The following is a 15484-nucleotide window of genomic DNA, read 5'->3' on the forward strand; positions in this document are numbered from 1 at the left end:
CTTAAAAAATTTCAAACTCGTGACCCTTATTTTACAGGGTGAATAAAGGTATATCCATCACCTTCGCTTCTACACAGGCTAAAAGCAATAATAAATTAATTATTAATTTATAATATAGAACTTAATATTTTCCTTATATTGAATTTAAAATTATTATTTTTTATTCAAATGATGTGATATACACATTAATATTGGTTCGAGAAAATACAGTATACTTTTATACTTGTTACGCCGTAAGGCGTTTCCATTTGAAATCAACTCTCCTCTGGAATTACGTGTACAATTCTGAGCCTTTGATTTAATTGTTAGACGATTAAAACAATCCTGCCCATCCAATTTATTTAACTACAAATTATACAAATTATAAAAATGAAATGCGAACCAGCAGATCGACGGTGTCTCTTCGGCATCTGCATTTTTGTGTACTGTGTAACTCCTGGATTGTTGTAAACTGACAGAGCGCTACCTATGGAAACCTCTACTAAGTCAGGGAAAGGTGCAGGGGGCCGAAAGGGAGAATCCAAGAAAAAGCCCGTCACGAAATCAGTGAAAACCGGCCTTCAATTTCCTGTTGGAAGGCTCGCCAGGTATCTGAAGAATGGCAGATATGCCAAGAGGGTTGGGATTGGAACCCCCATTTTTCTTGCAGCTGTGCTTGAATACCTAGCACCTGAGGTAAATATTGATATGAATTCTGTTTTTAACACATTGATTTGGTTCTATGATGTAGCGATTTGTTTGGTGGTTCCATTGTATCAGTGGCTTTTGTCAATTACCTCAAGTCTCAGAATTTAGGTTTTTGCCGAAAATATCCATCTCAACAGTACTCTACATTTTCTTCACCCGATCCTCAACGCGGTTACACCGGCTTTTTAGAAGGATGGTAAGCATTCATTGAAGACTTATTGGATTTTATCTAATGATTTATTTGGTTTGGTTTGATGATCATATTGTTGTATATTATTTGTTCTCATTGCATGTGAATTGGGTTAGGTCAAGTGTTAATTGGCATTTGCCAACACTATTGAACATTTTTTATGGATCCCTAAAGCTAGTTGTACCTTCCACAGTATATGCTGACTAGTATCTCAATCATGCAGGGAACCTGGCTTGCTGTGGTTCCCTTTTATCTTGGTTTATCTCCATGGATTGGTTTAGTAGTCTTTTCTACAGGAAATTATTTTTGACTTTATTCATATTATTGCCATTGATAATTTGTTGATGTTGTTGGTGATGCGTATAGCCTGGCAGCTCTTTGTTGCTGCTGTTTGCTTGAGGAGTGCTGCCCGTGATATGTATAAATCTCTGTTACACGGGAACCGTTTCCAAGAGTTGGGAAACTCGTTCCAATGGTTCCCGCGCTCCCGGGAGCTTTGGAACTGTATGGGGACGTTCCCTTTTCAGGGGGAGCTGCAATGGGAGCTTGGGAAAGTTCCGGGAGCTTTGAAGACTGTTTTTTTTGGAGTTCCCGTGTTCCATGAGGTTGGGGAATACAAAGCCTGTAGAGAAATATGCTGAACTGCCCACAAAACATGAGCCTAAGTTGAAACCTTTGTAGGAAGAAAGGCCAAAGACATCCTTAACACCGATATCCTTAATTGAGAAACTGGAGCAATCACTTGATGGGTTAAGGAAGTGTGTGGGACCTCGATGTAAGGGCGATATCTGGGATGTTATGCTGATGAGTATTTCTTTTGTTGTTTATGTATGTATGTGGTAGTCAATGCTTAAACATTAGAGTTTCTTTACTTTTTCTCTTAAGAATAATTAGAAAAACATATGTAAAATTGTTCCTTTGTATTTTTAAGCCAGATTGTTTCAAAGACTCGTCATGTGTCACAATGTTAATATTTTATATATATAAAAGGGAGAGACTCAGGGGAGAGAGACACCCAAGAATATATTTATATATAAGAGATTATATATTTAAATTGATTTTAATATTTGAATACTCTGATTCAATATGATTTTTTATTATTATACAAATTATATAATTAAAAAATATTTTATTTTTTTATTTTTTTTATTATATAATATTACTGCCCCCAATTAGCCGCTTCCTGTAAATTTTGGGGAAACCTCTAGCCGTTCCCGACACCCGTACCCAAGTTCCCAACGTTCCCACGTTCCAGAAACTCATGCAACATAGGTATAAATGGATATGAGGGCATCGATTGATTTGAACACATGCAATGATTTGCGAGAGTAATATCTGGGCCATCCAGTTTGAAGCTTTTCCCCGTTGTTCTGTTTCTCGACTCTACCAAACAGCATTAAGAGCGAGAAGGTATTAATGTGGACAGACACATGTTGAAGTAGTATTTTCCATTTTGCATTAGTAGTAGGCCGTTTGACATTACCATCATTAATAGCTGAAATGGGTTGGTTTCATGTTGTAAAAATCTATTGTATTTTGCTTGAAAACTGCAGCAGAGCCGAAATGTTAGTTCATTACACTATATATTCAATATATGTAACACGGGCTTTTTGGGTTTATTATACATTTTAGATCTGGAACCATGCCACGGGATATATATATAAGAGGATTTTCTTAAGAATTATGAATATCCTTTTTATTTGGTGAGTACTGCCTTTTGTTCAAGGCATAGTATTTAAATAGATGCCTGCTTGGAGGCCTGAATGTGTGTTTTATCAGTTGCAAAATGTGGCAGATATTTAAGTATCTGGCTCATTGCTGTCTATTTAGTTTATGTAACATGATGCATTTGGATTTTATTGTGCAGGCTATAATTGGAACAATGCTATGGGATATCTTTTTATGATTTTTCTCTTAAGCATCATAAATAATCTTTATGTTTGGTTGATGCCTCACTATGCTGAAGATGATGTCATTTGAGTAGATGCCTGATTGTTAACCTGAATGTGTAGTTTTGTAAATGTGTCTGGCGCCCTTTTTTTATGTTAACTTAGATGAAGCAGTCATTTGAGTATGGATGTTTCTTGCATCTTTTAAGATGATTAGCTCTCTTGACTCCAAAGATTTTGTAATCTGTATTTCCCATTTATAATATCATTGGATTTTTCAAAATATAAAGTGAATTTGTGCAGTTGATTGTCATTCATTGAGTGCTCAAACAATGCTTTAGAATGTCTAATTGAACATTATCTAGGTCAGCTAACAAGGGAATTGAAGTAATCCTTACAGCTTCTCATTGACTTGTCATGTTATCATGTTTTATCTATTGCTTCTGGAGATTATAATTCATTGAGATATCATGTTTTGTATTATGATTATTTATATTTCTCAACTCTGGTAGTAAGTCAAACTTCCAATGACTAAGAGGTCTGCATGCGCTTGCTAGTCAGATATTAACCTGTGAGTAACGTGCAGGTTATTTGCTGCCTGGGAGTCCAACTTGTGGGCAGATTGAACAAGTTGTCGGTGTCATAAAAATGCCAAAAAAGAAAAGGAAAATCCCTTATTTTGAATGATTTCTGTTGTTTAGATTTCACTGGGTGGAACTCAGATACTCCAGCCTTTTCGAGTGTTTGGACATTGCTGTCAATCATGAGAAAACATGTTCTCACATTGTAGCCCTAACAATAAGGTATTTGTCTCTATATTGTATTTCTAGAATGTCATGGGGCAAATATTGTTGAACCGTGATTTTAGTATGGTATTGAATTTGAATTAGAATTGAATATAAGCAATTGTAGGGCAGACCACTCACCGCCTAGGAGCCGCTGTTAGTATACGTGAATCCATTTAAGAGGCTCTATTGTTTAGTGGCTTGGCAAGCTCCTATAAAGGTCAGATTTGGTGGACTTGGTGATGACATCAGTGAGTCTCTATTGCAGGTTCTATCTGGCAATGCTATGAAGAAAGCAATGGAATATTGAATAGGATTATTCTCAAGGAAATGAATTTTGAAAATTGTCGTTGTAGGTTAGGGCAACATCCAAGTTTGTCAGGAGCATGATTTTGAAACTGGATACATGGGCACACCGTGACAAAGACTAGATTGCAGGGTAATATGAAATTGCTATGTGAGAACCAGCTCCGAAAATTATGTTTACCCAGCAGTTGCAGGTTCATTGACTCAGTATTTAGGAGAAATCCTGACGGGAGTGCTGAATCAATTTTCAACTGCAGGCATTGTTAGTTTCTGATTGAGAAAAAAACAGGCATTTTCTGAGAGTAAATCTTTAGTGTGCGCTTATTTGGTAGAGAATCTATTGTATATGTTGCAACGTCAATAAATCAGCATAATATAAGTGCAGTTCTCTTAAGAAAAAGACTGAAGTCCGTGTTTCTCTTAGGTTGTTGTGATTTAGTGGGTATGTTGCAAGTGAAAGGGTTCCCCATTTTTGGCAACCCTCGTTTGTTTTTGTTTTCTGATCGTGTTAAACGCAATATATTACACTTTGTGTTTGTCAAGCCCTCTATAAGTGTCAAATATGGTCCTTTATGTTAACTCTTGGCTTGAGATGGCAGGTTCCCTTGTGTACCTTTAAATATGATTTGGTTTGCCTATTCTCTGTTGAAGCTGTTGATACAGTCTGGGGGTTGAATAGTATGTTCTCTGAGTGTGGGCTTGTATCTATAGCATCGCATTGTGTGGAATCATGGATGTAACATGTGTACCTCCTCCAACTGTGAGGGTTCAGAGAGGTTGATGTTATTAACATGTGTTGAAAGTATAATGAGCTAATAAACCGGGTACTTGGGAAGCTGATCAAACATTTCAAAGTAATGTGTACCTTGAACAGGTTGATGCTCTTTTCTTACAGACTCTAGGTCAATTAGCATTATGTCTTGTCATACTACAGTTACATGACTACCGTCACAAACTTAATTCAACCAATATCCAAGTGGAGTTGTGGGGCAGTTCCATTCATTGTATGTCACACTATCTTTCAGATTAGACAAAGTAATATTTCCTTTTATATAGATTGTTCTTGTTAGCATAATTCTGAAATAGGTAATTAGACAAAGTATGCAATGTTGTTAAAACTGGAGAGCCTGCCGTCCATTCAGAGAAGGTAAATCGTAAAGAGAATCCAATTAGGTATGGCCACACTCTTCAGCCTTGTATCACTTGGTTAGGCGGTTAAGATGAGAGATAAATATAGCCATCTAGGTTAGTCTATTATCTGCCACCAAAATCTGATCAATGTCTGCTTGTCTGAGGCAAACATGTCACAAATTCCATGTAAATACTCTCTCATTATTATGAATAGGTAATCCTCTTTGAAATGTTTAATAGATACATCTTGCATCTACACACTTGGGTATCGAGTTTTGCCCTTCTTCATTGTTCTGGTAGACATGGGAAATTTCAAAGTGCCAAGTCCACCAGAAGACCAAATGTGCAAAGGTGGAGCAGATTCATCAATCACCTGCAAATAGGCTCAACCACCCCAGGGGTTGAGGACCTCAGACAATGTAAACGTGCCTTTGAACCCTTATGTGGACCCTTTGATGATAAGGATCTGGGGACCCTTATGATGTGGGAAAGAAGCAGTGAAGAACACACCTGGCACATAGACAATTATCATAATGAAAATTACAGTTACACTTCATTCCTCCCTCATATAGGACTTGAACATATTTTGCAAAAATGGGCTGCCTCAGGTAGTCTAAGAAGTATTAAAATAATAACAGAATTGTAACTACTTACTCGAGGGCTAATTTGTGTTGCTTGAGATATTAAAAACTAGATACCCATACCTGAATAATTACAAAATTATACAATTATTGTTACATGTGTTGTTTCCTCCCAGCTTATGCAGAAGTTGTCCTTAATTTCTAGAAAGTGTTGTTCAAATCAGAGAAGGTAAATCGTAAAGAGAATCCAATTAGGTATGGCCACACTCTTCAGCCTTGTATCACTTGGTTAGGCGGTTAAGATGAGAGATAAATATAGCCATCTAGGTTAGTCTATTATCTGCCACCAAAATCTGATCAATGTCTGCTTGTCTGAGGCAAACATGTCACAAATTCCATGTAAATACTCTCTCATTATTATGAATAGGTAATCCTCTTTGAAATGTTTAATAGATACATCTTGCATCTACACACTTGGGTATCGAGTTTTGCCCTTCTTCATTGTTCTGGTAGACATGGGAAATTTCAAAGTGCCAAGTCCACTAGAAGACCAAATGTGCAAAAGGTGGAGCAGATTCATCAATCACCTGCAAATAGGATCAACCACCCCAGGGGTTGAGGACCTCAGACAATGTAAACGTGCCTTTGAACCCTTATGTGGACCCTTTGATGATAAGGATCTGGGGACCCTTATGATGTGGGAAACAAGCAGTGAAGAACACGCCTGGCACATAGACAATTATCATAATTAATATTACAGTTACACTTCATTCCTCCCTCATATAGGACTTGAACATATTTTGCAAAAATGGGCTGCCTCAGGTTGTCTAAGAAGTATTAAAATAATAACAGAATTGTAACTACTTACTCGAGGGCTAATTTGTGTTGCTTGAGATATTAAAAACTAGATACCCATACCTGAATAATTACAAAATTATACAATTATTGTTACATGTGTTGTTTCCTCCCAGCTTATGCAGAAGTTGTCCTTAATTTCTAGAAAGTGTTGTTCAAATGTAGCTCGGGATATCCCTTTGGCTTGAGATGGCAGGTTCCCTTGTGTACATTTAAATATGATTTGGTTTGCCTATTCTCTGTTGAAGCTGTTGATACAGTCTGGGGGTTGAATAGTATGTTCTCTGAGTGTGGGCTTGTATCTATAGCATCGCATTGTGCTGAATCATGGATGTAACATGTGTACCTCCTCCAACTGTGAGGGTTCAGAGAGGTTGATGTTATTAACATTTTACGTTGAATGCAAGATGTGCTCGATTAAGAGCTAAATAGAGGCATTCGGGCCCACAATTTGCAAAATTGTGTATGGCTCAATATTGAATGGTTTTGGGCAATGTTGGTGTTGTTTGTTAAACTATATCTTGTCAAGATGAAGCTAGACTTATTCGTTCACCTAAAGATTGTGAGGAATCTGATGCCTAAGTGGAGGCTTAGAGCTTTTTATTTTGCTCGTGTTTTATTTGTATGTTCTTTATATCTTATGTGTCTTGGATTTGTATGTTCTGCCACCCTTCTGCAACTTGTGTTCTTGAAAGTTGAATCCACTGTAGGTTGCTCTACAATTATGCTAACAAGGTCACCCCATGAAATTTTCACAGTATTTGACGGGTGAGACATCACAAACCAATGTCAATAAAAATGTTCAATTGCCAGTGTGATGAAAATCTTCGTGGCTGAGTTGGCTGTTACTTTTGAACCATCCCAAACTGTAGGGCTGTGGATGCAGTCGTGGGAAGATTTATTGTTGTAACCAAGTCTGGTGACACCAAGTTTGTCATGTTGCCATTGTCGATTATTAGTTGAACTAGTTGATCCTTAACCTGGCAATTTTGTGAAAAAGGACGTTCTTTATTAGTGGAGTATTAGCCAGTCATTAAGACTAATTGCAGATTGGGCCCTTGCAGATACCTAGCCTTATAAAATTAAAGGTGTAAAGCAGTAACATCCAAAAGTGTCTGTCAGGTTTAGAAAAAAAGAGCCTCTCTAATCGTTGCTGTTGATGGCAGTTCACAGACAGCAAGAGAGGATGATCAGAGCAGGTCTCTTCAGCTTGGGGATGACAGAGTCATTAGAGAATCAACTCATGTGCTATGCGGAAGCAGAGGTCACTTAATCAAGACAAAATTGGGCACAGCAGCTTCCAATTTGCTCAGAGGGTCTTTTTCTGGTGGCCAGTCTCGTGGTTAAGTTTATGAGATAAATATATGAAACGATGCTTATTGTATTTTATTGATTTCCTTTGACGATTCTCTTTTTGCAAGGAACCTCTACGACGCATGACTGTTATGAGTATCCTGAAATTGTTGTAGCCATTCTTTGTAAACCTTTATATTCTATTCCGAACTGGATTAGTTCCTAACAGGTCTACATGATGTTGAAGTTAGAGCCTATTTTGTTTCTTGTTGTAGATACATGTTTCTGTTTGATCAGATCTATAATATGTAATTTGAAATCCAGTGCCTCATATTGTATTTCCAGAACAATACTGTTTGTTTATGAAACTCAGTCATCTATCTTAGGGCTTCTTTGCAATGCCCCAAACAAAATTAAATTCCAGAATAGATCCATACATCTCAGTGCATTTCACCATCTTTCAGTAAGCAGGCAATTCCTGTCTTTGAAGATTCTTCCTTGTATAATCGGTCAGCCGGCATTCAAAGTTATAGCTACAGCGTTTAGGTCCGTTTCCATTGGGTTGGTGATTTTTAACAATCTTAATTACATTTTTGACTTGTTGCATTCTGCACGTGTCTCTGTACATGTAGAATTTTTTTGGCTATGCTTAATTTATCTAATTTCTATACTATCTCATGCTCTCTTTTTTCTTGGACTCTGGTATTTCAATGCCTGCAAAGATGGCAGGAATTTTCTTGGCCTCTGGTATTTCAATGCCTGCAAAGATGAATCCTGTCATACATGAAAAATTGCCCAATATTTGATGAAGGTCTTGTGACGATTGCCAGCCGCTGCCCTAGCCTTATAAAATTAAAGGTGTAAAGCAGTAACATCCAAAAGTGTCCAGGTTCAGACAAAAAGAGCCTCTCTAATCGTTGCGGTTGATGGTGGTTCACAGACAGCAGGAGAGGATGATCAGAGCAGGTCTCTTCAGCTTGGGGATGACAGAGTCATTAGAGAATCAACTCATGTGCTATGCGGAAGCAGAGATCACTTAATCAAGACAAAATTGGGCACAACAGCGTCCAATTTGCTCACAGGGTCTTTTTCTGGTGGCCAGTCTCGTGGTTAAGTTTCTGAGATAGATATATGAAAGGATGCTTATTGTATTTTATTGATTTCCTTTGACGATTCTCTCTTTGCAAGGAACCTCTAGGACGCATGACTGTTGTGAATATCCGGAAATTCTTGTAGCCATTCTTTGTAAACCTTTATATTCTATTCCGAACTGGATTATTTCCTAACAGGTCTACATGATGTTGAAGTTAGAGCCTATTTTGTTTCTTGTTGTCGGTACATGTTCTGTTTGATCAGATCTATAATATGTAATTTGAAATCCAGTAGGAGGGGTGGCAGCAGAAGCAACTCACAGGGTCAAGGCAAGGCCTAGACATTTCTCCAGGACTCAGTCGAAACTTATTCCATTGTTGTCCCTTGAGAAATTAGAAATTTGGAAACCATGGTGGATGATGAGAGGCAATCTTATTCAGACTCTAAGATAATGGAGGAGATTTCTTGTTGGGCTCCTTTAATTTTCTTATAGTCACTTTCATTAAAGTCGAATTTAAGTTATGAAATAAAACTTGCCATTCATATGGTGAGGTTAAGCCATATTAGAATTAATTATGGTATACATACTTTATGTCATATCTATATATTAAAAGAGACATTAATAATAAAAGAAAGTTGGATATATATATATATATATATATATATATATATATATATATATATAATTTTTATTTATTTATTTATGTTTTTTTAAAGAATATGCTACTAAATTTCCTCATGCATACTTTTGCATTTAGGGTCTAGATATGTTAAGGAAAGAAAAATTATAATTTTATGTATATATACTAATAATATTAATTAGGAAATTATTAATTTTGGAAATTTAATTGAAAAATAAAAAGAAGAGGCAATGAAGGGCAAGTAAGAGAGGAAAGGTGAAAGGTGGAGGAGAGAGAGAATTAGAAGGGGGAAGAGGGAGAGAGAGGAAGGGAGTGGGGGAGGAGGAAGAGGGCAAGAGGAGAAAGGGAAGTGAGGGAGAGGGGGGAAGGTGGAGGAGGAGTGGGAGAGGTGAAGGGGGTGTGTGTGAGAGTGAGAGAGTAGGGGGAGAGGGATGCAGGTTGGGACAAGGGGACAGAGGGGAGGGGAGGAGGAGAGAGAGATACAAAAAGAGAGAGTGAAAGGGAGAGGTGGGATGGAGAGAGAGGGAGAGGGGGACAGAGGGGAGGGGAGGAGGAGAGAGAGATACAAAAAGAGAGAGTGAAAGGGAGAGGTGGGATGGAGAGAGAGGGAGAGGGTGGTTGAGGAAGAGAGGGCATGGGGGGTAGGAGGAGGAGGAGTGGGAGAAGTGAAAGTGGGGCAAGGGGAGGCAGAGAGGTAGAGTGAGATTGGGAGAGGGAGAGACAAAGAGTGAGAGAGAAAATGATTGGGAATTTTTAAGAGATAGAAGGGGAGTGTGAGGGGGAGATAGAGAGAGAGAGAAGGGGAGGGGGAAAGGCACACAAAGAGGGAGAATGATAGTGAAGGAGTGAGGGATAGGAAGAAACATGTAGAGGGAAGGGGATGGGGATAGTGAAAGAGAGAGGTAGGGATAGAGGGAGTGAGAGAGATAAGGGGAGGGGGGAGTGTGAGAGACAGAGCATGGGAGTAGGCGAGAGGGAGAGTTAGAGGTGGAGCGAGGGAGGGAGATAAAGAGCGTGGGAGAGAAATAGATGGAGAGGGGAGGGAGAGATGAAGGGGAAAATAAAGAGAAAGAGAGGCAAAGTTTAATGTGTGGGGTTAATTATAGAGAGAGGGCGTGTGAGAGAGAAGGAGACGAAGGGAGGGATAGAGGGTGTGACAAGGAGAGAGAATGAAGGAGGGGGGAAGAGAGGGTGCTAAAGAGAGGAAGGGATGCAATGAGAGATAGAGAGGGTGATAAAGAGAGGAAGGGATGTAAGGAGAGATAGAGAGATAGAGAGGTATGGAGGGTGATAGAGAGTTGGAGATAAAGGTGGGGATATAGAGGGGGGGAGAGAGGGGGACGCTGGAAGACAGAGGGATAGGGAGGGATAGGGAAGAAGAGAGAGGCTGGAAGAGAGAGGTACCCTAAATCAGGCACCCTAAATCAATTTCAGTTTATACAGCTTTCGAATTTTATTTATGCTACATTTTTGCATCTTATTTAGATTTTCCTATTCCCATGTTGCGGTTGTTCCTCAAATTATGCCTTACGGCGTTTCCTTTGCAACATCTGGTGCAAATGCTAGTGTATGTTAATTTTAATGGTGTTTGTTAACCGCGATAAACAAATATTTAATTAAAAAACTTAACGTATTGTATGATAGATTTTACATCATAGAATTTAAAGCAACTTTAAATTCAATAATGGAAAATTCATCGGAGGGAGTATTAAATACTATGCGGCAAAATATTATTTATTAAGGGCATTACCCCTTTTTAAAATATTTTGCTATTACGCTAAGTGTCATGTCCATGTCCAGTGGGAGGCTATATAAATGATTGTTAAATTAAACATAAAGGGAGTCCGAGTGGGTATTCATTCATTATAAATGTGTGAATTAGTTTAAAATTTAAATATTAATGAACTGGTTTACATATTTTTTTGATATGTATTTATAAAAAACTTATAATATTTTAAGTTTAGAGAGTGTAGAATAAAGAGTGATAGGGTGTTTTGTTAAAATATTATATGATAAAAAGCTTTTTTAAAACTTTATAGGGAAAATTTTGGTTATGCTAAAGGTTGGTGTAACCCAGGGAGAGTGTGATGTTTAGATGATTTTAACAATATGACGAATTAGATGTGTAGGGTGTTATGTTAAGTTATTTTGTGGTGAAAAGGTCACTTGTTAAATTTCATGGGAAAAAGCCATCCATGCTAAAGGTTCGTGTGGCAATTTTGATGACACGACAACTTAGATGACCCAAGGTCAAAACTACTCAAACCACATATTAAATATGCTAGTTATCTCAAAACTCACATTACCTAACAAAAGAAAAGAAACATACAACTTTATGCTATAAAAATTAAATCACATCATGCGCCTTCGTCCACTATCTAAACAAGGCTGTTAGTCCACTGAACATGTAGTTTCTTTCATAACTATGCACTTCTCTGCTCACATGAAAATTTCTCCTTCCAATAAACACTTTCTAACCATACAGATTTAGTACCATCTATTTTACCATGAGGATTTTTAATGTGTAATAGATTTTGTTATAATATCATGGTTTAACAATACCATATGCCCAAAAATTATAACTCATTTCATATAACAATTTTTTTAATTAATCAATTTAAATTAAAATGAGAAAAAAAATATAACTACTCAATCTTTAATTTACAAATATTATTAATTTTTTTAAATATTCTATAAAAAAATAAATCTCTATCAACCATTTAATAATTATCAATAATTAAATTAAAATTCTAGAAACTATATTCCAAAATAAATATATCTAACTACATAATAAACATTAAAATTTTATAAACTATATTACAAAATTAAAATATCTAGCTACATAATAAAATAATAAACATAGACATAATATCCAAAAAAGTGGACGGTATTTAAAAAAGAGAACCAGGAAAAAAACAAATGCACCGCCTCGAAGCTTGCAAAAAGATACACCACTTTTTTCTTCGCTCATTTAAACATTATTCAAATATTCAATAGGGCTTTGAATACTTTAAATAGTTCTTATAGTTTGCAGATGGATATGATGATTTGCCTAAATATGTTAGGAGTTTATAGTTATTTTAAAACGGTAAATACAATTTGTAATTTTTATTTTTTAGGTATTTATTCAAATATTCAATATGGGGTTGAATTTAAAAAAAAAAAAATAAGTAATTTTTTTATTTAACAATTATTATTAAGAAAAATTGGAACTATCAAATTAAGGAAGTATGCACTATATGCTATTCGATCAAGTTGCTCTATCTTAATAAAAAATAGCCTTTTTATTTTTGGAGCTATTCCACCTTGAAAACAATGCGTGAATAATTTTACCAAGAATGGTAATAAATGATTTAATAAAAAAAATGTAAAATAGCTCAACTTTACCTAAGTTGAATATACACCCTATAAATAATGGTAAACAATATAAACTTCTTAATAGTGCATTAAATACCATATGAATCCAAAAATATATATCATACAACATTTAAAACATTATAATAAAATGCATATTATTTACGATACATCACATTTAAAAAATATTTTCATAAGATTTTTCATAATACTTAAATATCCATTTATTTTTATAAGACACTCCAACTTCATACGCCAACTTCAAACGCTCTAAGATATATCAAATTTACTTCCTTGGGACTCCAACTTCAAACGCTCTAAGATATATCAAATCAGATGTAATGTACCAATAAGCAACCCACAATTCATTCCATGTTTTTCCCGTGCTGGAAATAACGCGAAAGGATTCGTCACGTCAAATCCGTGGAAAAATTGGGGACGCCGGTGCAGCCGCTGAAGTTGCGATCCATTTCCATTCATTAAAGCAATAATACTTCCACATGCGTGTTTATCAGGCTTTATCGTGCTCCTGATTTCTTATTGTCTATATTTATTTGGCACTTTGATAGATCTCCCGAAGGCGTAGAGCTTCAGGAAAAGGGTCGATTGCAGTGGAACTTTGGTGATTTATCGGAACAATATTTGAGTTTGCAAGCTATGTCGCCACGTGCATCTGTGGCTTTCGAGACTCTACACGTTCAGAACGCCTCTGAAGCTAACGGAAGAGTAATGAAGGACAGTAAATATAGTTTGGAATTCGGTCCTGAAAAACACCAAGCCAAGACGAGATGTATGCTTTCTTTTGCAAACACCCTCAATCTTTCTTGCCGCTATGTTTTCACATCGATGAGTGCAATATGCCTTCTCTCAATAAATCTGTCTTCCATTTGTGTATTGAAGGAATGTTTTTGCTGATATTATATCTATTTTTCATGAATGGAACAGTACTCATGCAACATCTGTCGCGGATAAAACCGCAGATGATGCTAAAGTTGCTTTCATCGAACCAACAGTCAGAGGGCAAGAAGGTTGAAATTATGGAATTGTTTCCATTAAGCGCCGGTTTCGGTTCAAACCCAAGAGTTACAGAATCAAATATAAGCCTGCCTTCGGAAATCGGCCTCACTAATCCAATTTCCAGGTATTTTCTTGTCCAGATATTTGCCATTTGAATTATTTTTAAAGGAATTCTTTCAATTGAAAGCGATTTAAACGTTCAGAAGGCTAACTATATATATTTATGGCACTATTTTCAGCCGGTTCGTTGAAGCACAAGTGCCGGAGAAACTATCCACATCTCAATTCACTATTTTCTATAACGGAGTGGTGAATGTTTACGATATTCCTGCTGAGAAGGTCTTATTTTGATCCGAGCAACTCATTGTGTAAATTTTGATAAAACAACATGATTCTCTCATCTGTCTGCCTTTTACTTTATTTCCGACTGAGTACTTTGACATTTTTTTGGCAGGTTGAAGACATTATGAAGCTTGCCAGCTCGAATAGCTCGAGCAACAAAAGAACCTCTAAGATTACCAGTGGCAAACTTGAAGAGACATCGGGAGAGCAGCCTTCCAAATCTGCATTGGACGCTGTGAATGAAAATCAACCTCAAAAAGTGCCAGCAGGTAAGAGGCGTATGACACATATGTTATTTTGAATAGGGGTTGGATAGATAGAATGTGAAAGGGTAAATGAAGGTTTTTAGGTATAAAATTGATTTAACATGGTTTATTGTCCCGCGTGCAGGCTTGGAAATAGTGAAGAAATTATCTCTGCAACGCTTCCTCCAAAAGCGAAAGGAGAGGTAATCAAACTCTAGCATCATCTACAATTTCTTGTCTGTGTATTTAGATGACTGAATAGGAAATGAAACGAATAGATCATTTATCGATTATTTTTAGTTTAAAATGAGATGATTGAATGCGCAAATTTGTATTGAAGCGATGGTTTTCTTTTTGTGGGAGCTCAGATTGAACAGCGTGGCTCCTTACAGCACAGTGGAGACGGCGACATTGCCTTCGAAAGCAGCGAAGGATTCCGATGAGAAGATCATACTGTCGTTGGGTTGTCGGTGACAGCAAATTTAAAATGTCGGTGGATGCTATTGACCTCTAATTGCATCAAGTGGGAATTATTTTCCCTTTAAACGATCTGTTATTTTCGCCCTTCTAATCGAGGGAACGAACGTGCTTTTGTACAGCCGATGACGGCAACGGGTTTTCCGTATTGCGGAGCGTGAGTAGAGTGTGACAGGTGAAGCTCACCGGGCAGAGGAAAGCGCAACTTGCAACGTCAAGGTAGCTTCGTTGCAAGTGGCATCATGAAATTGCAAAGCAATTTCTTCATCTGCACCACAGCAGGCATGCGAATATTAATTTTGTACAAATCCTATCCTGCACCACCACTAGAGATGTATTATATTCTATATTGTAATATGTTTTAATCTTTCTAAAGTTCAAATATTTACTGAAGTTATTTCAAGTCGGTGGAAAATGGATTCAGCGACTATTTTTATGTATTATATTCTATATTGTAATATGTTTAAATCTTTCTAAAGTTAAAATATTTACTGAAGTTATTTCAAGTCGGTGGAAAATGGATTCAGCGCCTATTTTTATGTGTTATATTCTATATTGTAATATGCTTAAATCTTTCTAAAGTTAAAATATTTACTGAA

The 15484-nt window shown here is 36.8% G+C and overlaps 2 protein-coding genes across 7 annotated transcripts; both read left to right on the plus strand.

The window, feature by feature from the left end:
* Positions 1–233: 233 nt before the first annotated feature.
* On the plus strand, positions 234–8426 carry LOC149203089 (putative histone H2A.1). Of its 6 annotated transcripts, XR_016253950.1 has the most exons (5): positions 235–675; positions 789–883; positions 1244–1295; positions 2150–2287; positions 2510–2736. XR_016253950.1 is itself a non-coding variant. In XM_089403344.1 (4 exons), the coding sequence occupies exons 1-3, from the start codon at positions 469–471 to the stop codon at positions 1290–1292; spliced, it is 321 nt and encodes a 106-aa protein (XP_089259470.1). In that variant the 5' UTR covers positions 234–468; the 3' UTR covers positions 1293–1295; positions 2150–2461. The 6 variants fall into 6 exon arrangements, 5 of the variants coding, with proteins under 5 accessions (XP_089259470.1, XP_089259469.1, XP_089259472.1 ...); XM_089403344.1 differs by lacking the exon at positions 2510–2736 and having other exon boundaries at positions 234–587; positions 731–883; positions 2150–2461; XM_089403343.1 differs by lacking the exon at positions 2510–2736 and having other exon boundaries at positions 2150–2461.
* Positions 8427–13344: 4918 nt separating this feature from the next.
* LOC149203090 (protein TIFY 10a-like) lies at positions 13345–15282 on the plus strand. Its single transcript, XM_089400107.1, has 6 exons — positions 13345–13594; positions 13750–13945; positions 14061–14160; positions 14276–14432; positions 14554–14611; positions 14777–15282. Exons 1-6 carry the CDS (start codon positions 13462–13464, stop codon positions 14880–14882), a joined length of 750 nt encoding a protein of 249 aa, XP_089256233.1. The 5' UTR covers positions 13345–13461; the 3' UTR covers positions 14883–15282.
* The last annotated feature ends 202 nt before the right edge of the window (positions 15283–15484 follow it).

The sequence above is a fragment of the Pinus tabuliformis genome, chromosome 2_1 (genome assembly GCF_031772625.1).
Source record: "Pinus tabuliformis cultivar Carrire ecotype Pingquan chromosome 2_1, CPIR1, whole genome shotgun sequence".
In the NCBI taxonomy this organism is placed as follows: Eukaryota; Viridiplantae; Streptophyta; class Pinopsida; order Pinales; family Pinaceae; genus Pinus; species Pinus tabuliformis.

Coding starts and splice junctions, on each gene's coding strand:
- LOC149203089 (XM_089403343.1), top strand. CDS start 469: ATGGAAACCTCTACTAAGTCAGGGAAAGGTGCAGGGGGCCGAAAGGGA. Junction 676..788: donor TTGAATACCTAGCACCTGAG/GTAAATATTGAT, acceptor CTCAAGTCTCAG/AATTTAGGTTTTTGCCGAAA. Junction 884..1,243: donor ACCGGCTTTTTAGAAGGATG/GTAAGCATTCAT, acceptor TGATGCGTATAG/CCTGGCAGCTCTTTGTTGCT.
- LOC149203090 (XM_089400107.1), top strand. CDS start 13,462: ATGTCGCCACGTGCATCTGTGGCTTTCGAGACTCTACACGTTCAGAAC. Junction 14,161..14,275: donor ACGATATTCCTGCTGAGAAG/GTCTTATTTTGA, acceptor TTTTTTTGGCAG/GTTGAAGACATTATGAAGCT. Junction 14,433..14,553: donor ACCTCAAAAAGTGCCAGCAG/GTAAGAGGCGTA, acceptor TCCCGCGTGCAG/GCTTGGAAATAGTGAAGAAA.